We start from the raw sequence: 27,369 nt of genomic DNA, 5'->3' as shown, positions 1-27,369 counted from the left end.
ACACACAAAAAAATACAAAGCAATCTCTAAAAAATAACATTAAACACAATCAACAATGCAATAATCCACAATTTATCTCAATCTAGCATTTTAATGCCGTGGGAATCTGTTAGAAGCCTGTTTTGGATTGAAGCACTGACACAACTGTACATTTCCACTTTAAAGTGGCTCTCTGTTTGTGAAGATCAAACAGAGGTGGGATATTATGAGGTTTCCTAAGCAAACATCTGATTCTCTTCAGAGGATTCTTCAAAAGGACATTGCAGTGTGAAATAACTACACACGTTTCGCTTTAAAAACAGTGGGTGGTGGATTTGATCGTGTCAGGAGCCAAATGCTCGTATCAAATTTCTCATAAGTGACACATATTTCTTGATTAAACCACAGCCGGCAGATTTTTAATGCTTCATAATTAGGTCTTAGCACGTGGAAATCTCTCTCCATCTTTCTGACACTCTGTGTCTCTCGCTGTCTTTCTCTTTCTCTGTGTGTATAGACTTGCAGTGCTCCCAAGTTTCTATGTATAATTTACAGTATTTGTATAAATACACTCCCAGTTTACACATTCCTCATGCTTTTTTATGACCCTGTAACTAGACCATATGACTTTCAGACCGCAGTCTGCTGGACACCTGAATCCATTCGTTTTACACATGCTCAGTGAGGAGAAACATACGGGCAATGTGTGAGACTTCCAGTAACAGATCAAATGACTCAGTCCATTTACAGTTGGTCAGTTATTTTGACCGTGGTTTACAGTACGGCAGCACGGAAACCATGGCAACTTCTGCTTTTTGACATGGTGCTTCATCATGCTGAGAGTAGTCATTAAAAGATGGTGGACTTTGACCATAGATGGACGCATGTGGTGTGCTACATTTCTCAGATAGGCTGTGGCATTCAAATGATGATCGATCGGTTTTAAGGTGCTAAGAGTGTGCCAACCATTACTCCACCAACAGCAGCAAAATTGATGCCAGATTCTGACCCTGCCGTCTGCGTGCATGAGCAGAAAATTTGATTATAAGGTTACATTTATCCAGTCTTCAACGCTTCAGTCTGTTAACTTTGTCCCCAGCGTGGCCTCAGATTTCTTCTGGAGCCGAACAGAACATCTTCATGCTGTTGTAGTTCATCTACCCCGAGCCTGGGCCTGTTCATTATAACACACTTTTCTGCTGGTTATTTGAGAGACTATACTTTTCTCCAATCAGTCCGGGCACCTCTGGCCTCTTTCATCAACGAAGTGTTGTTGTCATCAACACTACCGTTTACTGGATGCTTTCTGCTCTTCTCCTCATTCTGGGTGAGACTCACATCACCCAGAGGCGCTGGTGTGAGCATTTATGCGGGTTTTAAGGGGAAGAAAAAAAAAACTCTTCACAAGGTCTGGGTTGATGAGTTTAACATTGAAAATAAAGGATGAAAATAGCTATGGGGCCATTTTTTATGAAACGCTGAAAATTGTGTTTAAGTGCCATGTAGGTGACGTCACATTTTGGAGAGAACCATTAACTGACACCAGTGCTGTAAAGATTCTGGGTAATGGAATTACCTGCTAATTTTATCATGCTAATGATGGCTAGATATAAATATGTCCACACAACTTCAGTGTCTATAACTATTGCAATTTGGCAACAGAGTTGATTGTAATAGCATAAATTTACTGGCTCTTCAGTTTTACGCACAATTTCGTAATGAACAATTAGTCTTAAATTCAAATTGGAATAATTTTAGTGTCAAATATACCCTAGTTTTCTTAGGACTAAAATATTAAAATAGCAATTTATTAATTTATCACAATTTAACACGTAATCTGCAGATAAAGCCTGCACATAAAACTGGAGGCCAGATGTCAATCATTCTACGTAGCACATCGGTCACCAAATGTTGAGATACTTAAGTTTTGAATTAATTTATCATTAAATCATTCTGGACCATGTCAAAGGTGTCATAGTGAAATAAGTCGTTTCACCTGATCATTTATAATGTTTTGGCACAGAAGTTAAACAGCTGGTTTTATTTTATTGTAACATGCATACAGTTAATTTGAAGAATATTCAAAGAAAATGTCTTTCAAATGTTCCAAGAGCCAAAATGAATGCAATATTGTGCTTTCGAAATGTACTCTAATACTTTTATAAAGAGTTCATTATATTCTCACCATGCTGCGAACCACGAATCTTACATTCATGCTTTTTATAATATGTCTGGCTGGGAGTCTTAATTTTGGGAGCTGCGATTTGAAGTCATAAATGCAGATATTTGGGTTTTGTTAACTGAGGATTTAATGGATCTAGTCCGGACTAATGGACCTAATGTTTTTCCTTTCATTCTTAAAATTTAGCTGACCTGTCTTAGCCAGAACAAGTCCTTCATATGATGGTAATCAGCCACTGGAACCGTCCTCTGAGCTGCACAAGCATCATCTCAGCGAGGGACTCCGTCCTAAGCATGTGTCATCACCATCACAGGGTCTAAGGACTTCATTTTGAAGGCTTGCTCCGCTCTCTTCAGCAGACGGCCTTCTTCGCTGAGCAGGGCCACAGAGAAAATGGTGGGCTATCTCCACCCGTGGAAGGACCAGCCGGTGCGATGGTGCCTGCTGCAGGTTTTAGCTTTGTTACTTCAACTATGCTGACTTCACTTATTCCTGAGAGGACAGAACCTGGAACACTGAAGACCACAGCCATCTCCCCTCTGCACCACTATAAAAACACCGAGCTGACAAACAGAAAAGCAAAAAACAGAGCAGACAGAGAAGTACTGAGGAGGTCTCAAGCAGCAGCCTCTCTCCACAGAAAAAATGCCCCAGAGTGTGATGGGGGACTCCATCCGTGTCTGTACTCTGGATCTAACTGGTTAACACAAGGGACTATTATTGGGCAGGCTGGTGAGGCCCCTGGTATCATCTTGCACCAGGACCCATGTAGACATGCCGCACCAGATCAAACATATTGGTAATTTATATAATGTGTAGGTATTGTAAATAGTTTACGTTTGTATATAGTCTATATAGTTTTTTTTCATCCTGGTCAGTGTTTTGACTTTTGCATCTTTTTTTATTTCTTTGAGCTGTCCTGTGTGAAACTGCAGTGGAGTCATGGAAAACTCCAAAATGAATCCTGAAAGGACACTCACGCAGTTGAAATGAGATTTCTTCTTCTTGCCAAGATAAACTGAAAACTCAGCTACTTCACTATACACCAGTTTAGACCAGTCTCAACTGCAAACCTTGAGCAGAGGAGGTGTTTTGGATGGATTGGACTCTTCAGTTTAAGCTTCTTCAACTTTAAGGTATTTTTTCGTGAGCAAGAATGAGGAATAACTTTATCTAATATTGCCGACTCGCCACTTCAGATCAAGCCTCAGACTTCAGTGTGAATGAGGAATGAACACAGCAGGGAAGATCCCAGCTATAGGGACAGAGTCAAAAACGACCACACTGCTGATCCATTGCTCGGTCAACCAGGAAGAACAGACAGATGGAGGGAGAGGGAGAGAATAGAAACGGTTTGATACAAGCCACTGATGCCAGCAGTGGACGAGCCCATGAACCCTGATCAGTATGGGAAGGATGAAAATCTGGGAGTTAAAACTTTTGAAATATCACCAAAAAAAAAAAAAAAAACATATGCGCATGCTATCCTTTACACAAAATCAATTACTTCAATATTTTATGTTGAGGGTGGAAAAAAAGTTACAAACAGTTTCTGTGCATTTGTATTTAAAAGAGATAGATGAGCGTGGCCAGAAAAAGATACAACATTCAAAACTCATGAAAAAAAAAAAAAAAAAAAGATAAATACATATGAACTTTATGTTAAGGTCAGATTGATCAATATTATTCCTCTTTGGTTAATAGTTACATTCTGGAACGTTCTGAAGTTATTAAATATTATTCCCCCTTGTCTTTTAGAGAAAGAGAGGAGAAGCTGAGGCATCAGGACAAGGAGACAGCATGCACCTTGAACCAGCTTATACAAAAGATAAGTAATTTTTTCTAAGATATTATCCACGTTATAAGAACATTGAAATAGATAAATATTTCTTGTGGTTGTTGAAGTTGTTTGTCAATTATTGTCTCCACGTGTCACGTTCCGTTTAAACAGAGAGTCCATACCAACACCAAACAACAAGAAACTGTGTGCAGTAGGAAAGTCCACATTCATTATCTTATATTATCACAACGTAGAAAGATATACTATGTAAGATATGAAAATATAATATCCCTCTGTTCTTTGTGTCTGTCATTATCCTCAATGACTGCCTCATGGATACCGATAAAAAGGATTTACTTAACTGCTGAACGTGTAGTGTGTATTATTCATAACACAGGACTCTATGGGGAAACCTAAAAGTTCAGACAAAAAATTAAATACCAGCGTCTCATCGCCGCTAAAGGAAATCACATTAATCATTAAAAACAAAAATTCAGACTTAATGCATATATAAACTACAAACTCTATAATGTTGTACCGATACATTCGGATCTATGTAATCTCAGTGAACAGTGACTTACTTAAATTTCCTGCTGTACCAGTTCATTCATTAATTCAGCTTCTGCAGGTCATGGGGGGTGCTCTAGCCAGTCCCAGCTCACACTGGGTGAGGGCAGGGTACACCCTGGACAGGTCACCAGTCCATCACACAGAGATAACCAACAACCACTCACACTCATACTCAGACAGTTTAGAGTAACCAGTTAACACAAACATGATGTCTTTGGATGGTGGGAGGAAACCAGAGTGCCCAGAGAACATGCAAACTCCGCAGAGAAAGGCCACAGGCCGGGAACCGAACCCGGGACTTTCATGTTGTGGGGCAACAGCACTAACCACTGTGCCGTCATGCTGCCGGAAACATATATTTTAGCAGCATCGTTAAGAGCCATTTAGCACTAAAACAATTTTTGGAGTCTCCGTGGAAGTTCCAGGCAGGCGAAAAATCTAACACGTATCTGTTGAAAAGAGGTTTGACTTCTGTAACAGCTCTTTTCCGGTTATGTTCAAATGAAAACCACTTTGATTTCCTGTGTGTGATATTGCAGCTTGTCTAGATGGTGTTTTTGTGCCTTTTACAGTAACCTAATCTATTCTGATCCATGAATTCCCAACAAGAGCAGACAAACCTTCCACACAGCTCAACTCCAGTAAGTTTTATGGCCTTACCTTCTAGTTTTACCAGGGATACAAACCACATGATTGGTGCTTTTGATATTTGCAACACATTCAATTTTCTGGTCCTGGTAAACATCTGCAGTCTTACATTTCAAAAACAAACATGACACTAATGGCGAACGACACATGTGGCAAAAAAGGCAATGATTGAATGGTTAGTTGCGATGGAAGTGGTTGTGTGACTGAGCTGTGATTCACTGCATCAAAGTAGAAATGGTGTTCATGGCATAAAAAACACTTACTGGAACCCCGGGTGTCCTGGCGGCTCTGCGGGCAGACATGCACATACCAAGTGCGCCGGAGCCAAAGATGTGATCTCAGCTCATGTTCTTAATTATCCACATGTATACTCCACAATATTTCCAAGGGTGATGCGCTTTTTCCTCCATTACATTTATTTGCACACTGCAGTTAGTTGGGAGAGATTAAGATGAAATAGATAAGCCCATGAAATTCAAATACTGGTAAAGATAAAGCCAATATCCAACAATTTTTTTTCATCAAATGTCTATGAGTTGATATCAGTTCGACCAAAGAATTGCCTTTGCAAAAGGATCAATGCAATTATTTAAATATGAAAGATAATGGAATTATTACATAATTCACATGAACTAAAGACTAAATAAACTTCTTTTTTCATTTTACAGTTTTTCTTATGTATATTTGTGTCAGAACTGTTTTTCTTCTTTCCTTGCTTGTAGTGTGAAAGAACTCCAAAGACGAAGCTCATCTTCCTGCACACTGTCTGAAAGACCTCGGTACATTTTATACCAAATCTATGTAAGACTCGTATTTAACAGCATACAATAAAAGGATAACAACGTCGTGGCTGCTAGTTTGCATCACTCTTTCTGAAGGCAGTGGTCAGTAGCAGATTGTGCACGAGGACCATTAGCTGGTCGAGGTGGTTTAACATATTTCTGTCATTTGGACACATCAAAAGTTATCTGACAACGAAGAGAGTTCGTTTCACTGTTGCTGATTCGTCAACACAATTGCAAACAATTGCGTTACATTTCGAGCAGTCTATTTGACTTGCAAAATGGCGAAAATAGAATTCGGCTAAAATGTAAAATCTGTCTGATTGTGTTTCTCAGAATTGCTTACAAGTTGTGGTTAGAAGTTGATTATTGCTCACAGCCAGTCTTAGGTAAAGAAAATAATAATCATCTTTCCACCTGTTATTATGCAACTCCACCCTAAAACTGCTGTAACCAGAAGCTCTCTCTTTCTTTCCCTCCGAGTTGCTGCGTGTCAATTGTTTACCTGATGACAAGCTTCAGATGATGTCTCACTTATCTGTCACTGCCTTCGGAGAGAAATTTGACTGCTGACCTTTCCTGTTGAACATGCAGTTCATTGTTGCTTTGCCTCTATTTTATTAATAATATCTCAAAACAACAGCATGTCCCAACACCAATCCCATCTGAAGCTTTAAAAGCACATTGTCGTAGATGTGATAACCTGATAAAGGTTGGCGGCTGAAGGACGTCATCTGCTCTGCATTTGTGCTGTAGCCAACATGACAGAGTGATTTTCCTCATTTTTTACCCTTTTTTTTTTTTTTTTTTTTTTAATTAAAAAGATCCAGTGAAACACTTGGATTTTCCAACAACTTCTCCTGGGATCAAAGAAGCAGATATTCACCGATGATCCAGTCAGAATACAGGGACATTAATCCTTTGCACGCATCACCTGTGTTGTATTTCCAGATGTTTGCGGACACATCATTAATTTAAAACTCATTCTTCTTTGGAAAAAAAAAAAGTTCTTTCATCAGTTTCTTGGTCAGTCAGTTTGAGGTTACGGTTCGAGAAGTTATTGGACTCACAATGAAACGCCACTAAAAAGATGACTTTTTAAATGGAGAGACTGTCATGCTTCATTTGCCTCAAGGATTTAACCACCGAAGTGTGCCAAGAGAAACACAGAAGTAGTTGCTGATGCGATGTGAAGTCTGAAACTTTGGCTATATTGCCGTCATTAACTTACAAGTAGAATAATGAAGGAGTCTCAAATTCCCACCTGTTTGGATTAATCTTTTATCATGTCAGGCAAACTGCCATTCTCTCATCAGGACAAATATCAGGGGTTTTGGAGCTCTGCTTAGCAATTTATAAGTACTTTAAACTTTAGTGAGGAGTGGTGATAAGGACACGTACCTAAAGCTTGAAAATAAAACGCAATTTTGGTTGAAAATGAAACTTCAGGTCATATCTTGGCTTCCTTCTGTGAACTTCTGCTCTGTGAGCTTGACAGCAATTTAAGACTCGGATAATTCAGCATCCACTGCGACAGCGGCCAGAAAAAACACAAATCTATGGGTCCACAGTGTGAACACAGAAACAACAACAAGACGAAACAGACTAACTGACAGCATGGCAGCGCGTTATCGTGAATTTTTGTCTTGAATGATGATTTCAATTACTAATCGCAATCTCTGCTGTTTTTAACTTTTACAGCCTCACCCCTCTGTGTCCTGCAGCCATGTTGCTCATAAAAGAGCCATAACTGGGACCATCTACTCACTGATGGATGTTTCGCCCATGACCCACCATCTAGAGCTTGTGGGGGAAAAAAACATAAATATTGACCAAAGAATTTTTATTTTACAACACTGTTAACTTTAACTAGATATATGAAAAGAGTCACATATCACACTGATGAAGTCTTTTTAAGTACTGGCGTTGTGAAAAATGTCAGTAAATAAGGTTTTCTTACTCCTCATTTCTGCTGGTTACACCCTTCCTGAAGCAAACTCCGAGCTGCACATTAGATACTAAATGACTATCATCTGGTCTAACTACTGGTAAATAAACAGCATTTCCCAAAATGTCTAACTATACCTTAAATTAATTGACCATATCATCACTAAGGTGAATTGAATTAACATGTGGCGGGAACTCTCTCGTTGCACTTTATGCTGTCTGCTCGCTCTGACTATTCATATATCAGCTGCCACTGCAGTAAGAAGCCTCACCGAGGTTCTCATTTTCATCATTGACTTTTAATAGACACCTGCCCGCAGTCAAAGGATGACTTAACTCACTTATGCTCTCCTTTTCCATTAAGCTTGATCTCCATCACACCAGAACATGAGCTGGGGAGGAGAGGGGATTTGGGTCAGTGGCAAAACCAGAATTGGTATTACTGCAGAGTGTGTGTGAGAGAGAGAGAGAGAAGAAGAGAGAGAGAGAGAGAGGATGAAGGAGTGTGAAGGAATGCAGCTGTTCAAACAGCTCTTTGATTTAGTGGTCACGCCATGCAGTGTGACTCACTCCAGCTCAAATACCGTGGAGATCACTCAGACGTTCATCCCTCTGGTCCGGTGGTTTTCTGCTCTCTTTTGGCCTGTCTGTGTGTGAGACCGTTCAAATGTGCTGTGGATCTGCCTCACCTGAAGTTGATGACTTGTTCATGCGGTTAAGTTAAATCCACATGCATTCTGTGTAAAAGCCAAAAGGCAACAACCGGGATGATGTGTTAATCAACCTCAAAAGCCTCTAGAACGTGTGCAAATCTAAAGCTCTGCATCGTTTTTCTCACAGAGCATATGCTCATGATGGAAGACCTGACTTCCCAAAGAGATGGGGGATGAAAAATTGGCTGCTGAAGGATACAGCCGTTTCCCAATTTCTTTGTTATATTACCTATAGTAACCTTGAGTTGATGAAGTCCCACACATATAGAACTGTTCCAAAATGTTGGGACCCTTTCAAACACAAGTGGAAAGTGTCACTAAACGTAAAAAAAAAAAAAAAAAAATTATTCATCAGCAGTGAAAACCATCCAGGCCTAGCTGGGTTCTTTTTACAGGGAGTGATAAAACTTTTGCAATCAAAGCCTCATACCTTTAGAAGAACTCACCATTAAAAACCTAACCTGCAGAAAAAAATCTGTCTTTTTTTAAGTGACACATGGTATCTGTGAAATAAAGGTGCCTTGAGTTGTCTTCAACTCAAAGTTTCTGTCTACATTCACCCTTAGCTAACAAAACACAACCTGTGCAACCTGCTGTCTTTCGCCATTTTTTTGGCTTCTCATAGGACAACAGTCATCGTATCAGTGATATCAGACCACTTTGGAACATATGTGGTGTATGGATCAACTTCAGGGGTGTCCAGATGAGTGTAAATCAAACCAGCTGGTTTATAATTTAAACTCATCTTTGAAAAATTTTTGAAAGTTTGGAAGTGTGGCTGAACAATAAAACTAAAACTAAAAAAAAAAAAACAATGTTCTCCTGCTCAGTGTAATCATTTTTACGTGACCAGTCTTCACAGAGAAAATATCAAAGTGAAGTTAACATGGTGGCAAATGTCATGTTTCATGTTGAGAAGGAAAATCTGACTGTCAGTCAATGAAAGGCATTTTAACAGCGTAACAAGCCTGAAAAGAAGCCAAAACTCTGACGGGAGTAAATAAGCCTGTATGTTAACCTTTTTAGAAACCGCAGCGGCTGCCAGTCGAACTGCTCGCCTCCGTCTCTGCTAACTGGAGTCAGTACAATCTAAAGAGACTCTGTCTTCCTTTTACTCTCTGACTGTGTCAACACACTGAGCTTAAGGTTTCAGTTTCCCCCAGTGCACTTCTCACCTGTGTCTCATTGAAGACATGCCAAAAATGATAATGCAAAAAATGGAGAGGAAAGGGCTGTGTGTGTGTGTGTGTGTGTGTGTGTGTGTGTGTATTAGAGGGTATGTGTCTTGGTAGGCTTTTGTGTGTTAAAATTGCAGGTCAGATAAATGCCAGGCTTCAGTCCTAAGGCTCTGGAAAAATCACCTGATCTATGTATGCCTAATATATGTGTGTATATATATGTGTGTGTGTGTGTGTGTGTGTGTGTCTGTGTCTGCCCACTGGAGCGTGTGCATCAATGAAAGCCTTGTGTTATCAGGTCCACCCCCAGCATGATTGAAATGTAAATTGAAAGTGTCATAAAGCCCATATTGTCAGCCAAATGCACAGTTATGAAGAAATAATAACAGGTTCTTTCATTAGGGAAATGACAGCTCTCGTTTGCTCTGATTTTCCTCCCGGTGGAATGTTTCTGTAATTACTTCAATATTGAGAAACAGAGAGCCGGAAAAATAGAAAAAACATCTGGGATCAATGACTAAATTTTCGTTGGATTTTAAAAAGCAATGTTCAGCGTCCTCTGACAGCACTTACTGGTAACGAAAATAATGTTGTGTAAAACCGGTGAACAACTTTTCCGCCACTCATTTCGCTGACGGAACATCCCGAGGTGTCAAACTACTTAGCAGACTTAGTAAGAAGGTGCATTCTGAAGGAGCGAAGGGCGAGACCATTCACTCTACATCCCAAACACACAAAGTGAAAATCTCTAGATATTATATCTAATCATAGTGAAGCAACAGTGAATCAGACACCATGTGGTCATGTTTCACACAACTGTACAATAATCAGGGGCTTTTGTCTGGACCACAAGAGGGGGAATGGGTCAGTGCCACTACTTGTCCTCCCTGTTCATGTGTTCATGACTCACTGTCTGCCCGTGCTGTTATTTTGTTTTCATATTAACTGTCCCTGACTGATTTTTTTTTTTTTTTTTTTTTTCTCCTCTTTGTGGTTGAAATTATCTACAGAGGAGAGCGGAACAGAGCAAGAGCAGGAGCAGGAAGCGTGGATATTTGTCATTTCAATGCCATATCGACAGATTGTTCAGCTGCTTGAAATTATGTACCAGATATTTGTTACAAGAGTGAACACACGCGCCGGAGATGCTTGTCTTATCTAGTCACTACAAAGAACAGAGAAGCCATGAACGGTGTTGCGTTCTTTAGCAGACGATGCAGAGGCTTCCGGGCTGGCTCATGGAGGAGCCAGACGCATGGTGAGATCGCGCTCGCAGGCAAAACGCAATTTACACACGGTTAACGCAAAATTAAATATTGTTTTATTAGAAAGGTAGATTGGTTGGAGAAGAACGCTTAGAAGCCAAAAAGCCGATGAAAGACAGCCTACAAAACAGAAAAACTTGACGACAGCCAGAGACAGCAGTGGTAAAGCTGATCAGGTCAGCATGGCCATTAACAATTTCAAAACCGGCCTAAAAGGCGATAACAACACTTTGCGGCAAGATGTCACTCATCTTGGACAAGAAATCAACCGTTAACTTGATATGCTCGGGGCAAAAGTACGTAACGTAACAGACCGAGTGGAAGAAGCACTGTCGAGGGTGGAGACGGTTGAGAGACGGGCGACTGAAACGACCGAGGCGCTGAGCTCCTGCCTGAAACAGCAAAAAGCCGTGCAACGTAAACTGAATGACCCGGGGTCAAGCTCCAGATGCAATAACATTTGCGTTTTCGGAGTAGCATAATGAGAGGAGGGAGAAGACTCGGTGCCGGAGTTTATCAAGCCGCTCATCCGGAGCAAGCTGCCGGTCCCGGACAGCATGGAGCTGAACATACTGCCCACAGAGATGATCACAAGCGCAAGGGAGGTGAAATAAAGAATCAAAACTTAGCATAGACTGGTAAGATTAATGCGATCACGAGGCTGAAATGCAAGAACTGTGCTGGACGAATATTTGGCTAAATCGTCAATAAATGTCTGGGAGCGCCGACTTAATTTTTAGCAAGTTAGTTGGACTTGAGGATGGCAGGGCTAGTTCCTTCACATGGCCTATGCACAGGGCCCAGTCTTAGTGATAGGCTTTTCCCTAGACCCACCAACGGGGTCGCGGTGAGGAGTGATCTCCTCCCAGTTTGCAGGTTTGCTTTTTATTATGTTCAGATGACCTTGTTCTGTCATTGTTCTTGTTCTACTGTGTTATTTGGGGGAAATCACTGCTACAAGCCCATTTACAGTTTTCTATGCCTGAGTGTTATTGTCACATAGCCTGAGAAGGGTAGGGTCCCAGCGAAAATGAGGAAAGATAAGTCCAATGTGGGATTTTTACAAGAGACACACATGTCCAAGCCTGAACATGAGAAACTAAGAAAGTGGATACTCCAATACATACTGTAGTTGATGTAAAAATAGTAGAAAGAGAGGGGTGGTGATAATGATGTCTAATTCATTAAACCTTGAGATGATTAAAGAAAAAAGAGACGATGAAGGTAGATGTATACTCGTCCAGGGCAGGACGGATAATGTTCTGGTCACATTTGTGAATGCCTATGCCCCTCCAGAGAGTGACAGCTCTTTCTTCAAACGATTGTTCAACTTCATTACTTCTGAGAGTGAGGGAATCCTCGTGTGTTCAGGAGATTGGAACACAATTTTAAATTACAAACTAGATGCAACAAGCACAAGCAGATACAGTTCGCCAAAATCAAAAGACTTAAATATTCTGATGAGAGAGGCAGGTTTATTTGATGTATGGAGAAGTGTCCATTTAAGGGATAAGGAATTCACCCACTATTCAGTCACACACAAAGTTCACTCTAGGTTGGACTTTTTCCTGATGAACACTATAGATAGACACAGTGTGCATGAGTACACAATTGGAACAGCAGATATATCTGATCATAACATTGTATATCTAAATATGCATTTAAGCAGCAAGCCAAGGAATACACTATGGAGACTGAATATTGGAGTTCTAAATAATAAATCCATAGTGGAAGAAATAAAAAAAAGAAATAGATGATTGTATAAATGATAATAAGGATGACCAGGTCGATCCAACGATTATCTGGGATGCGGTCAAAGCAGCTATGAGAGGGAGACTAATATCAAGAAGAGCTCACTTAAGGAAACTCCGGAGATCAAAATATGACCAATTAGAGAAGGAACTGGGAAAACTGGAGAAACAACCACCCAAATATGACAATAAAGACATAATAGAGAATCAGATTAAAGAAGTAAAGAAACAAATAGAAAACAAACTGAGATCCACAAAACAAACTTTCTACGAATCAGGCCCAAGGGCAACACGAATATTAGCGAGGCGCCTTCAGATGCAACAAATAACTAATTCAGTACATAAGATCAGGGACCCTTTGACGAATACTTTAAAATACGACCCAGAAGAAATTCAAAGAATCTTTAAAAACTATTACGAAACCTTATATTCACGAAGAGAAAATGAAGCAATGTCTGACTTCTCTGGACCTCCTGTCAATAGGCTCAGATCCCTAATCATCTTGAAAAAGTGTTTGACAGGGTCAGCTGGGACTTTTTGTATAAAGCACTACAGAGGATGGGATTCAATGATAAATTCATTAAATGCATAAAGGCATTGTATACCGACCCATCAGCCAGAGTTCAAATTAATGAGCACCTGACAGATACTTTTAAGCTGTACAGAGGGACACGTCAAGGTTGTTGTGCTAGTCCCGCCCTCTTTGCGATTTTCATAGAGCCACAACCTCAGAGGGTGAGTTGACAGGAATCACAACAGCAACAGACGAGCACAAGATAGGACTATTTGCTGACGATATAATTACCTTCCTCCAAGACCCAAATACAACGATTACAAAATTAGTAACGATAATGGAAGAATATGGATTGATGTCAGGCTATAAATTAAAAACTCAGGCCTTAACTTTTAATGACAAACCAAATCAAGAAATCAGAAAGCGATATAATTTAAATTGGTATGTTAAGTCAATAAAATACTTGGGAGTAATAATTACTCAGGAATTCAACAAAATTTATGAGACAAATTATAAGTTAATAAATGATAAAATTCAAAGAGATGTGGTAAAGTGGTCCACACTAGTAAATGGACTTCGGCTCAAGAATTGAGGTGATTAAGATGAATCTCCCGCCTCGGGTATTATACTTCTTTCTTTCACTCCCAGTTAAAGTACCAGATACACAATTCTTAGCATGGGGCAAGCTAATATCCAGGTTCATCTGGGCGGGAGCCAGGCCAAGGGTAAGACTCAAGACCCTTCAGTTAGACTAAGAAAACGGAGGATTAGAGAATACTACTATGCTGCACAGTTAAGATACATAATTGGTGCTCTCCAAGTTACCAAGCCAGATGGAAGGACATTGAGCTGAGCCTGGGTCAGTCCCCTCCACAGTCAAGGCTAAGTGGTAAAGAACATATGGACCCCAAGGGTGAAAATTCTATTATGAGATATGGTATGATACGGTTAAAAAAAATACAAGTTAGCAGGAGACTGTAAGCTGTTGACACGGTCCTCTCACACGCCCAGATTCGGACCAGGAGCATTAGATAAGACTTTTGAGAAGTGGAGAGACAAAGGAATAACTGCTTCATATCCACTTGTTGATAACCAACATTTTAAATCATTCAGACAACTCAAAAACGAATTTGGACCGGAAAAAGGAGATCTATACAGATACCGTCAGTTAAGGCACTTTTACGAGATGGAAATTAAGAAGGAAATCTCATTGGAGGGGAATGACGTGATTGAGGTGTTAGCAGGTGCATACAAGAAAGCGCCCTTGAGAATTGTCTCTAAATGGTACAGAGGTTTATTGAACTCCCATTCACTCCCACATTTTTTGGTCACATACGAAAATGCGGACATTTTGGGATGGGGTTCTGAGAGCCATGGGGAACACATAACGACCCTCGGTGTATATATTTAGGACTGATATCAGATGGTGTATTAGGTAAACAAGACATATACCTGTTCAAGATCCTTTCTCTTGCAGCTAAGAAAGCCATTACAAGGAGTTGGCTAAAATCTGACCCACCTGGACTGAGCCACTGGCTGGACATTGTGGAAGTAATCCGATTAATGGAACAAATGAATTACAGTCTACAAATTAAAATGAAGCAATATACTGCAAAATGGTAAAAATGGCACCTGTATATGAGAAAGTAGTTTCCTCCCTCCCTGTACTTTTGCGCAGTAAAAATAAAAGAGTAAAGTTAGATGCAGAAAACAAACTGATCCTAATGATGCTGTCAATGTACGTTTCAAAACAACATAATAGCACCTAGTTATCAATTAATGATTTATATGACTTTGCAATTACAACTGCAAAGGTTTGGGCTTGAAATAAATAATGTGTATTGGCCAAAGTTTATCTACACAAGTAAAATCACAGTCAACGTAAAGGGGAGAAAACTATGACCTCTTTCTGTCATTGTGTAAACTCTCAGAAACTAGTTTTTTGCTGACTTAAGTAAAATAAATCAGGATATAGATATGCACGATTTGAACCAGGTGGGATGTGAAAACAGCGGAGTGGAACCATCACCCTCTCCTCCTTTCACTCAGTCCTGTCGTGATGGAAGTGAGTAAGTAACCAGAGAAGTGTATTTTTATTGACTCTGGACCTCTGCCGTGACATGTCAGGAGGAAGCACCCAGAGGCAGAGGTTAGAGAGAAAAGACGAGCGCTCAGGAATGAAGACCGAGACACTGATACAGGGAAGTTCCTGTGTCTGCAGCCTCGAGGGGCAACGCAGGCTTCATTTCCCAGGCTGGGCTGGGTGTGTTCGAGCGAGCATGGGCTCAGTTCATGTGAGGAGCTGATACTGCAAATCAGAACGGCATTAGTTAGCAGCTATAGCGCTAAGACTAGGGGCAGGCAAGGGAAAATGTTTCCACAGATAACTGAGAGACCAATTGTCATTGGGGACGATATCGTCATATGCACACACACACACACACACACACACGTGTGTATTTAAATTATCTTACCACTTAAACACAACCATCTTCTTGCCTGGCCTGGCGATGATTGTAATGAAGAACCAAATGTACAAATATATTTTTGGACTTTTATCTGCCTTGTTGATTCTATCTATTGAAATAAGTTAATACTATTGATACTAGCAAACTAGTTCTAAAATTCCATTTCACTGTATATTTCAACAAATTTACCAGCAGCTGCAAACTGTTTTACTAAATGAAAATTACTACTCGTGCAACAAAAAGTATTATTGTCAATACTAACAGTCAGTGTTCGCATGTGGAAATTTGTGAAAGATCAAGCAAATTCCCACTTGAGATCAGCGAGCTTCTTGATGAGCGTGACGTGGTCTCCCTCTTTGTCCTCCTCAGAAAGTCAGAATATCAAAGCAGGTTCTGAAACACATTGTAGAACAAAATACATTTTTGAGCTAAAAGTGGATGAGAAACTCTCATCCTCTTTATCAATATGACTTTGGTACAAACAAAACTACAGTGAAGTCAAAACAAGGCTCTTGAAAAATGTATTAGTTAAGTCTTGCACGTCTTTTTCGCCAACTGGAAACCAAATCAAACCTTCACTTAGAGTAATTCAGCGGGGTAAAAACATTGTTGAAATGCTTCTGTAAACTGAGACAAAATCTGATCTGCTAATTTGAGCTGAAATTGCATGAAGCTTTACGATGACTTGGTTGCAAACTACTGCACCAGAAAATTCAACTGGGAAAAGGCTCGACATTAGGACTGAAGCAATAGTATCACATGTGTTCACTCTGTGACAGTTTGAGAGAATAAAAACGGTAACGTACCTTTTACCTTACACAACTGTGGCATTCATGAGGCTTTGGTTCGGAGGTAATAGAGGAAATATTCTCCAAGGTTGACATGGAAGGGAAAAAAATACAAACAAACCCCGAGCTGAAAAAGGGTTAGTTATGCCTGTGAAGTTCTAAATCTTAGATCCATGGCTCTCTTTCGCCTTCACCATGATGCTCAGCTGTTGACAATGGCGCCTGAAATGTGCAACGAGGCTTTTGTTCTCCTAGCTTACACTGCATTTTAGATGGCGTTGTGTAACATGAATACAGCAGAATACATCAGACGTTTACAGGCAACATCCAGCAGTCGCAGAGCGTCAGACATTACTCTGACCTCTGACCTGCAACACTCAGGCTTTTTAGCCATTTCCGCTTACCAAATCCTGGGGCAAAAGCTTGGCACTTTAAAAGCTGAGTGATGAGCGACCACTTTCATGTTGATCTTTTGATGTTATCATCAAAATATCAATAGCAGCTGCTGTTACTAAATTTACATGTGTACTAATAGTTGATTAGTCCACCCCATATCTGTTTTTGGTGTGTTTGCGCCTGAAGCCCAGGAAGTGCGTTGATGGGAAGAGTTAAACTTAAGACTTCTTATATTGATAATTGTGTCATGTACAGATGAAAAACAGACAAACAGCCTGTTTTATACAAGCTTTATTTACAATGTCATTTCCAAGTTTTGCAGTGTAGGAAGCACATCAATAGGTCCTCATCGGACAGATGCTATATGAAATCCATCTACCGAGGCATACATTTTATTTTCCTCACTCTCAAATGGCCAGACACTTCCTCTACCACTGTCACAATAACTATGTACATAGTGTTTGTACAAGATCAATATAAAACTTGGCAAATGGAAGGTTATTTGCTACTTCAATATGTAAAGAAAAGTTTCCCAACGAGTAAAAAAATACAGCAAACACTGCACGCATTGTGATCAGATTCTGACCTGTGAACAGCCTCATATTGTTTGTGTCATCTCTCTAATACACTTTGGACTGGCCCACGGTTCAGTAACCAGCCAAATAACACTGGGAAACACCAAATACTCATTTCTTCTTCAGCATGCAAGTAATACAACACATTAGAACTGAGATCCAAAAACTGCAATCCTCTTTCCTATTTCGTTCTCAAATGTGATTAGGAAGGATTTTGAGTTTGAATTTAGGTGTCATTCTCTTTCTCTCTAAATTGGCATGAATGAATTATATTAAAGTCTAATACTTGCTGGTTGTCAAATAGTTTCTGTTTGTATTGCTACATCTCCCTCGCTATAATCTTTTGCCCACCATCGTTTTATTTATTTATTCATTATTTGCATCTAGGCAAGATGATGAAAATATAGAGACAAATAAATGTCACAAAATACAGTGGCTGACTTAAGGGTGGATAACAGGCGATTAACACAATCTGATTCCTCTTGTTGCCCCACCACCCCTGATCGGAATTTGAACAGTTCAACCATATAGTAGATGTGTTTCATTATATACAGATTTCCAAACCAATGACTTGTGGGGATGGACGGCTAAAAGTGTTCTGTGTAATAAAATTTACAGCTCAAACTGTAGATATTAATGGCATATGGCATTACATGCAACAGAGAGAAAAAGATAGAGAGTTAGACAAAAGATATCACCTCCTTCATTCGCAAATGAATTTAGACTGAAAATGCTCAAGTTCATCACTCGTTCTGAAGCACATATTTAGCTGATTCCCGAATATGGAATCTGATTTGTTCTGGTTTAATCGAGGTACTTAACCGAATGTCTGTGCTGACGCAATTTTAATGCTGTTGACACGTGCATCCAGCAGCTCATGAATGCTTTAGCTGACAAACAAAGCGCTGATCTTTGTTGCCACTTAACACGAAGCAAAATGTGATAATTTAGAGGGTAACAACATATTCGCTGATAATTCAGTGAATCTAAAGGATAAATGTGCTTTTCTGATAAGAAAAACATTCATTCTTAAATATGACAAATTTCTTAGGAGTGTCATTTCCTAAGAAACTCCTCTTCCTGAAAAGATAAATATGTAAATATGACTTTGCACTGTTTTCTACCATTGACAGTGATCTGAGCTGACAATGTTCATATAATAACTTTTGTGTCATTTTTATTAGATGGAGACAGAGTATGCTATTACAAACCATCTCCTTCTTTTGTTGCATAAGACAAGTATTCAACAGTATTTTGATGCCGCATGGAAACTTCACCTCCGTTGAAACTTTATAAGTGGTGGTAAAATAATACTAGTAATATAAAAAAAAAAAAAAATGTAACAACACCATTGTACAAGCAGCAAAAGAATAAATAAGCCATTTAGATAAAAATGGCATGAATTAAATCAAGGTTACACAATATAACAGTAATAAGTAAAATTGATTAAAAACAGAGAAGACAAAGCCCTCATTAAGCCTACTTCATCCAAACAATACAAGTTAAGATTTTATCATGCGGATTAGATTTCAGTCTTTTTTCCTTTTTTAAAATAAAACCATAAAACTGGTCTTTAAAAGGCAATGTGCCATTGTTAGAAGACCAGAATTTTTTTTTTTTTAGAATATTTCAAACAAAGGCACTAAATTAGAGCGGCCATCTCTTCCACTGAAACAGTAGTAAGTATGCATTTATGCCTGTAATATGCATCCATCCTCAAGCTCAGGAGTGTATTTTGAGTCTAATACTTTTTTTCTTTTTTTTTTTTTAAATCAATATAAGCCATGGAAGTCAAATTTAAATTAGATAATTAAAAAACAAAAAAAAAAAAAACAAACTGATTAATGCCAAAACCTGCATTCTTGGGGGGGGGGGGGGGGGGATTCCCTTTCCATACCTTTTAAAACCTTTCACTCCATCTAAATGAATGTACTATACATTAGCCTACATGAGCTAACGCAAAGTTTTATTATTACTTTCTTTAACAGTTTTGTGTTTCTATCAGAATAGCATTCATTTTTTCATTTGTTAAACACGTGACAACGTGCAATAATTTGCTACTAGACAAATAACACAACATAATGGTCAGCTAATATATAGCCAACATTAGAAAACTAAATTACTCGTATAATTGTGCTTTTAAATAAGATACTGACACGGACATTAACTTACACCTAAGGAGAAGCTGCAAGTAAGCTTAATGGGGGCTTTTATCCTGTATAAAAGTACGTCTGTAACATTGTTATTCATTAAAAAAAAAGAAAATAATTTTACTGTCCTATGCTCCTATTGCAAAACCATCCAAAACTGTACAGGACAACTCTTTGATGCTCCATCAGCTCTCCTTTAGTCCACAATGTTTTGGACTTGAGGTAAAAGCATTTCTAAGATGCCACCTAGCAACACACTGAGGAGAGGTTGGACAGAACCAGCCCATGAGCCTCACACTCAAGATAGGAGCTGGCTTCTTTTCTGTTATGCATACTAATTTCCAGGCTACACGTTTCAAAAAAATTCTCATACTGATGTCCACTGTCCTCCAACTATGAAAATAGAAGCACCTGTAGAAATATGTCAACAAAGTATCGTGAAGCAGCTAGCCAACATCATGTAACACACAAGCACTCCAGAATAGACCCAATACTCGGTTATACTGTCCCATCCTAGGTGTTTGTAGCAGACTGTCAATTGAATAGTAGCAGCCTTGATGCAGTTTTGAAGCACAAGCAGGCATGTCCATGAAGAGTAAGTAAATGGGGTAGTGGGGAGAAGATGGAGAGGATAACAAGGAGTGGGAGAACAAGAGGAGTAAGCAGCTGGAAGGGTGGAGAGGAATTTAATTGGGAAGGAGGGGGAGGGTTTTCTTTTTCTGCCCACATCCCTCCTCAGGCTTGTCTGGAAGTTACAATGCATGACACCAGAGGGGGTTGTTAGTGCTCATGCTGCAGTCGGGTGTGCTGGTTATTCACAGGCTTGTGCCAACGCAAAGTCATGCAAACAGTAGGCAGGCAGGTAGTTCATGCACCGAATGCATCAGCCTAGCCCAGCCACACCAGGCGTGGCCAGTTCATTGGTGTGCCAGTCATGCAGTGACATTGCTGTTGAAGGAGGAGAGAGAGAGAGACAGAGAAATAATGGTCAGATGACAGAGCCTGTTCTCATCAGGCCCTTGTCTAAAAAGATAAGAGCACTACTAGAACTACTATAAAGGACCATCACAATAAGAAGAAATTATTGGTGACTGTGAAGAAAAGGGAACGGCTGCAACAAACACACTGGTTCAAAATTCCTACTTTAGTACACACTGGCAACACTGTGGTGCTTATTCGAACACCTTGCCTACTATGATCATCGAAAACTCGAGGATTACTGTACTTGATGCCTATATTTTCCTTTTATCTTTTTCTTTTAAGTCTGCAGCATTCAATTTCAACGTCATGGCACACAAGGTGTTGTCACTGACAACTTGGCAAATGCTGGTAAAGCTAAAACCAAGTGAACTGATGCAATTCTTCCTCAACTGTCACCCCTGAAGAAACACATAGAAAACAAATGTACACTACAACGTAGCACACTATTCTTTGACACAACATATTCAGCTGTGAATTACACCTTCTGAAAATTACAACTATACATTTACTTTTCTCTTGAGAGAAAAATTACCTTTCACAATTATTACTGCTCTGTTACCTGCCAACAGTTAGTAGTTTTTTTTTTTTAAAACCATGTATTCCCATTAAAAACTTTTTCTCAATCAAATTAAACATTACATATGAGTACATCTCTTCCTATGTCACACCATGTCAACACAACTGAAAAAAAAAAAACAACAACTTTTGAATCATTAGCTTTTAAATCAAACATGAATGAAACATTGAAACATAACTGATAGCTGCTGTTTACTTTCTTAAAGCTACATCATCTGATCTGATCTTGATTAAAAAAAAAAAACAATGAACCTCAAATGTTATCACAGGTAGAGATGTGCATAAATACTGCATGAACTAGTAGAGCGGATTCTCTACACAAAAATGACAGTAACTTGTCAAGAAGATGCGAGACTTCTCAGCCTCGGGGTCCGGATTACCTGCCTGGCAAATGTTTGCCACAAAGCACAGGTTAAATAAGGTCAGTGGCTGGAAGAAAGAAAGGGTGTGTCAGAGCAATTAGTTCAAGACTCTATTAATTATACTGGTGTGAAAAAGGTGGAAGCCTGGCATCACAGGAGTCAGGGGGTGAATGTGCTTAGTCAGGAAAAAAGTGGTGCAAGATTTGGGCAGCCTTGTCTGGCATCTCTACCTCATGGATCTGATCAAGAAGGAAAAAAAAAAAAAAGATAATCAATACGCAGAATGCAGGAAAACAAGAACTTCCATTAGAAATAAATGGAAACAGTGTGCCTCAGAAAAAGCACATCTATTGAATGCAAGTTCTGGGTTTTTGTTTTTTGTTTTTTTTTTTTTTTAAAAAGGTAGTTTGTCGCAGCATTTTTTTTTCTGCCCTGCTGCCATCTACCTTGCGGTAGCTGGCTGGACATGGCCTGGATAGGAGCGGCGTGTGCTGGTGGCTTGTCTCTGCCGTGCCAGGAAGGATTGACCAGAGCCAGAGTTGGCGAGTCGATCTTCAGCCGCCTTCTTCTGCAGAGACATTCCCTGAGAAAAGACAAAGAAGTCTCATTAATTACCTTAATGATCATGACCAGTATATAAGCAGGAAGTAGATGGATATTACATAGCACAGTATGGGAAAGAGCTTATCCTTAAGAACTAATCTGTTTCAACACAGAGGAAGACTCACCAGAAAATTAGCCATAATAAGTCCACTAACCTTGATGCATGAGAAAGAGAATTGGCTCAAGCATATTATTAGCAGCAATTTAGCACCAGCTATTGATCAAATAAGTGACAGAGTAAACAGTGCCCATCAAGTTTATAGTCAGTCTTTGCTGCCCTCTAATGGCTACAGTGTGTGGTGACTTTTTATTATGGGCTTAAATGGAAGGTTTTGACTATGTTGGAGTTGAACTGTGAATGGTTTTCTGCAAATGTGTTTAAAAATACTCTGCTTGATAGCACCAAAACATATCACATCGGTGATTTCTCTGGATTTTAACTGTGTTATTATTTTTTCTTGTCTTAAATACAACAGTCTTAGGAACAATTTAAAAGAACATCAGTCAAAACTGGTGCCATAAGACTGGTGTATACTGTCTTACCATGTTGTACCAGGCGGACACAATCAGTTTCTCCTCGTAATCTCTCTGGCTCTTTGTTTTGTCCATCTCTTTCTGTTTGGAGAGAAAAGGGTAAAACCTCACTAAGCAACACCTAGTTGTCCAAAATATTTGATCAGTTTCAAAAAAAAAAAAACCACACATTGACATGTTTTCTCTTCACCAGAGCTCTGATCTCTGGTCACTAGCCAAACACATTTCTGTACATGCATTTCTTATCTTTAAGAGATGCAATATCAATAGCTTGGCTTGTCTTTTATTTGAGGTATTTCTTTAGTCACTTTACTGCTCTTTAATTTGTGCTCTTCTGCAGTCATTTTGTTTTTGAAGTTGTTTTGGTCCCCTTTCTAGTTTGCTTTTGTAGCAGGCTCAAACTTGACCTTATGATTATTTTTGTTGTTTGTTTCTTATCTACTTTTATGATTCAGTTTCCATACAGTTTGAGGTGTGTAACACGAGCGCCCTCTGCTGAGCCCCTGCAACTGGTCTCTTGTTCCCTCATGCAATTTCGAGCACTGTTACTATGAATGTGGATTGGAAACCTAATATGAATCTGCTATTAGAAAAAACTGCTGGTTGGCACCATGAACAGTAATGATTGTGCCAGATTCATCAGACTAGCTAGTGCAAGAGTACAACTGCGACCAATACAAACTCTTAGAGCATTGATGAGCTGTTCTGTTTAGTCCACTTGTTTCTATGTTAAACAGTCCAACTCATAGTGTTTGAACAACTGAGTACCTCCAGTGAGTGCAACATCCTCTCCTTCTCCTGCAGCTGGTTCTTCAAGGCCTGGACCTCTGGGCCTGAACCCTGGTTCTGCTTGGGATCCAAGGTCCGGATTACCTAGAGGGCATATCCAGTCACATTCAAATCAGAGAGTTTACTTGTCTACCAACAATTACAGCAACTATCAGTAGTCACAGTAGAGAGCAAGTTAGCTGTTAGAAAAATAGTATAAAGACTACTCACACTCTTGGCTTTCTCCAGATATTTCTTATATCTCTCCTCCATCTGTTTCATATCCTCATCTTTCTTTTTCAAAGCCTCCTCCAGCTCTTCCACTTGTTGGGCTGAGAGGGAAGAACATAAAACATTTGGTTTATGCCACCCTTTCAAGTGCTTGTTTTTGAATTGAATAATTAAGGTCTGCACGGCCACAGAAAAAATTACATAATTCCAAATGTAAAAATTATAGAAATTGATAGCAGGACAGGTACAAGGTCAAGAGATCTTGAGCGCACATCAAACACTGAATTTAACGGGATCACAAAACTCACAGCTGGCATTGTATTTAGGCTCCATTTCGTCAATGAAGGCATTTTTCTTTAACAACTCATTGTTCAACTCCTGTACTTTCTCCCTGAAGAAAAGAACAAAGCACTAACATCAAAGATCAAATTTTTAATTTAATTTAATTTAAAATTTTTAATATTTCATGTTCATCAGCCTAGAATAAAAAAAAAAAAAAGAACACTCCAAATTAAGTTTTACGTAATCTTTAAAGCAAAACAGCTCTGGGTACAGCAAAAAAAAATCACTTACATGTGCTCTTCATATTTCTTCTTCAGGATAGAAGACTTTTAAGAAAAAGAAAGAAAGAGAAGAAAATCAAATGAATATTAAATTAGAGTTATATATGATTTAGGGAAAAAAATAAAAATAAAAAATATAATCATTCAAACAGACAAGCCTGTTGGATAAATGCAGTAACAACTTCACTTGTCAGTTGCATTGAATTCAAATTTACCTAAACTCACATTTGTGAGTTTAAGTAAGTTCTTTTCTTATACAGCATGACTGTCCATTGTTATTATTGCCCCAAAATATACAATATGTGCAGGATCACTACAACATATAAGTTCAAAGTTTTTAGTTTTCCATGGCAACCAAAAGATGTGTAAATAAAATAACAGTTGAACAAAATTATCGTAATGATATCGTACTGCGTCAACGGTACGACACTGCAAAAGCAGGTGTAAATGGAGAAGTAATGCAGACACCAAACCAGCACAGTGTGGGTGATAATACAATTCCAGGGTGGATAATCACATAGAACATTTATAATTATACGAGTTCTCCAATCAATATTTGAGAAGGGAAAAAAAAAAAAAGTTTTTGATTCTGTGTCCATCGTCAGCACTACCATGCGCATGTGAAAGAGGAGTATTGGAAAGAAAATCACATGCTCAAACTGACTCTAAACTAGAAGCCAACACCATTGAGGAAGTAGGAGAAGAGGGTTTGTACAAGAAGGAAACATTTTCATGTTGCATCGGACTTAAACTAACTAAAGGTGACTATTTATTTCTAACAAGAAAAGGTATTGTATCTGCAGAGGGTCAATACTCAGCAGAGAGAAAGTAATCCCTATTCTTGTGTAGCAACATGGTGTAACAAATGCATAATGAACAGTAAAATATTTGATAAAAAAGGTTCAAATCCAGAGATTCTGATATCATTCTGGCCATCAAAGATGAACTTGTATTTCACAAAGTTCTTTTATTACTCTCCAAAAAAATTTGTCACACAAGTGCGGCTCTGAATTATGCATATTTTTTAGATTGTGTAAATTTATAACATTCTAAGATGTCACACATTTTCAAAGAGCCAAAAAAAATGACTACTTGTGAAAAACAGACTAATTTTTCAAAGTGAAGAATAGGGAATTTGTTGGAGATTACAAAGGCATACTTACTATTTCCTGACAGGGTGGGCATAATTTGGAAAAAAAAAAAAGTGTACAAGTGTTTCACTGAATAGCAAGAATCAGAAATGTGCATGGTTTTATATCCATATGGTGGTTCCAGCTTTGTACCTAACAACACTTTGCCAATGTAAAATGACTGAAAGTGTGCTAATTGTTTGACTAGCATAAAAAAGGTTTTGCATTTCCATAACTGCAATAACTGTTAAATGAGAACTGTTTTTACATTATTTTTGCCTTCTTGTCTTCTTGTTAAACTGCACTGGATTCACAAAATGCTGAACACTGTAAATGCACAGCTTAAACAAAAGACAGTTTTAATCAAGACTGGTAGTGTTACAGATTGGTTTGTCAAATTTAGACACAGTGACAAGAGTGAAACCTGAAATTTCCAGTAATGGAAAAAATGGTTTTGATCAGGGTTAATCATTTAGTAAAGACATATAGTGATTGGGATGAAAGTACATGCAAGCTCTCTCACAAATAAACCTTGGTGGGAGATGCTCCAGAACCGCTCTTCCTATATACGAGTTGTCCCCTACTAGAAACTGGTTTAAGGGGGGCATAAAGAACAAGAAAATTTCCAAAGTTAAATGTTTTAATATAAAGAGGAAAGAATTTGTGTTGCAAATGTTCAATTGATTGAATTTATATTTCAAACAAAATCTGTTCATGTAGTATTTATAGTATTTATATAATATAAAGGGTCTTATATTTCATTCCTAATCTTAACCCCGTCAAAGGTTTTAAAACAGTTGTGCCATCCAAGGAGAACCAACCATTTTCTAATGCTATAACATAGAAATAATGACATAAACCAGTGTGGGGGTTAGAAATGGTTAATGAAAATGAATTAGTAGCAGGTGGTTTGGTGGTTGTTTTTAGCAGGTATCAGAGTTACAAAACACGAACAGTAAAGAAGAAACATATCTTTACTCACATCGTCTGCTTTGGAGCCCTGTTCCTGTAGAGACTTCTGTAACTCCTCTACCTGACTCTGTTCCTCCATCAGGCGCTGATTGATTAACCTTGATAAAGTCACAAAAGACCAGTCTGACAACACAGTTTTAACTAAGCAATGCTCACACTGACAGCTTTTCTACGGCAGCCAAAGAACACACAGGATTCAAGCTAAAATTCTATTTAATTAAGTTTCAGTATAGACAAAGAAAACATTCTAACACAGGCAAACAATACCCCCCCCCCCACAGTCAAAACACAACTCTAAAAACTACATGAGCAAACATCCAGAGTAGCAAAATATTCTCTTTGCTTTACTCTTACTTAACTTCAATAGGATATTGAGAACACACATTCAAATTCTATGAACAACACAGCCTCTTTTCTTTTTATGTAATGCTGCTAATCTGCTTGTTGCTACACTCCTTCCTGACCTGTTTTCTGTCTCCAGTTCATTTTTTCGTCTGTTGGCGTCTTCCAGTAGACTCTGCAGCAATGCAATCTTCTCATTGTCTGATCCCTCCTGAGCCAGCTTTAGCATCTTGTTCTCATGTTGGAGGCGAATCAAATGTTCTCTGTGAAAAACACACCAGAGAGTTAATTTGTGTAAAATAGCATTAAGAACTAATCCCATTTAACTGAAACAAACAATATTGGTTGTTACACACCTGCACTCAGATAACCAGAAAATTTACCTCAGTTTCTTTACTTTCCATTATATTACAGTAGATAGTCCCAATCTGTGCATACATTGAAACAAGCACACAAGTCCAAACGCAGCAACTGTTTCTATGTTAGCAATCTACTACATAGACATACATGTATAAATATCAACACAAAGTGAGGCCAGTCCGTGCAAATTTTGTTTACGTTATGAATAGGAAACATAGTGGTGGATTTTCCACATGGTGAGAAAGAATTTGTCTCTGTAGA

The 27,369-nt window shown here is 38.9% G+C and overlaps 1 protein-coding gene across 3 annotated transcripts in view; it reads right to left on the bottom strand.

Annotated features, from left to right (window-relative positions):
- Positions 1 to 19,144: 19,144 nt before the first annotated feature.
- hook3 (hook microtubule-tethering protein 3) overlaps positions 19,145 to 27,369 on the bottom strand; it is a 24,360-nt gene continuing 16,135 nt past the window's right edge. The window contains exons 16-25 of one of the 3 annotated variants that reach the window (XM_029515972.1): positions 26,871 to 27,011; positions 26,417 to 26,504; positions 24,315 to 24,349; positions 24,050 to 24,132; positions 23,742 to 23,842; positions 23,511 to 23,615; positions 22,752 to 22,823; positions 22,052 to 22,188; positions 21,836 to 21,844; positions 19,145 to 20,634 (exon numbers count right to left, since the gene is read on the bottom strand). In XM_029515972.1, coding sequence (XP_029371832.1) covers positions 20,619 to 20,634; positions 21,836 to 21,844; positions 22,052 to 22,188; positions 22,752 to 22,823; positions 23,511 to 23,615; positions 23,742 to 23,842; positions 24,050 to 24,132; positions 24,315 to 24,349; positions 26,417 to 26,504; positions 26,871 to 27,011 — 787 coding nt within the window. In that variant the 3' untranslated portion in view covers positions 19,145 to 20,618. Of the gene's footprint in view, positions 20,635 to 21,835; positions 21,845 to 21,963; positions 22,189 to 22,751; positions 22,824 to 23,510; positions 23,616 to 23,741; positions 23,843 to 24,049; positions 24,133 to 24,314; positions 24,350 to 26,416; positions 26,505 to 26,870; positions 27,012 to 27,369 lie in introns of those variants that run through there. The other 2 variants (XM_029515973.1, XM_029515974.1) reach the window with 2 other exon arrangements.

The sequence above is a fragment of the Echeneis naucrates genome, chromosome 12 (assembly GCF_900963305.1).
Source record: "Echeneis naucrates chromosome 12, fEcheNa1.1, whole genome shotgun sequence".
In the NCBI taxonomy this organism is placed as follows: Eukaryota; Metazoa; Chordata; class Actinopteri; order Carangiformes; family Echeneidae; genus Echeneis; species Echeneis naucrates.
Note: the sequence above shows the minus strand (reverse complement) of the source record. Positions and strands in the feature narration are given on the sequence as shown.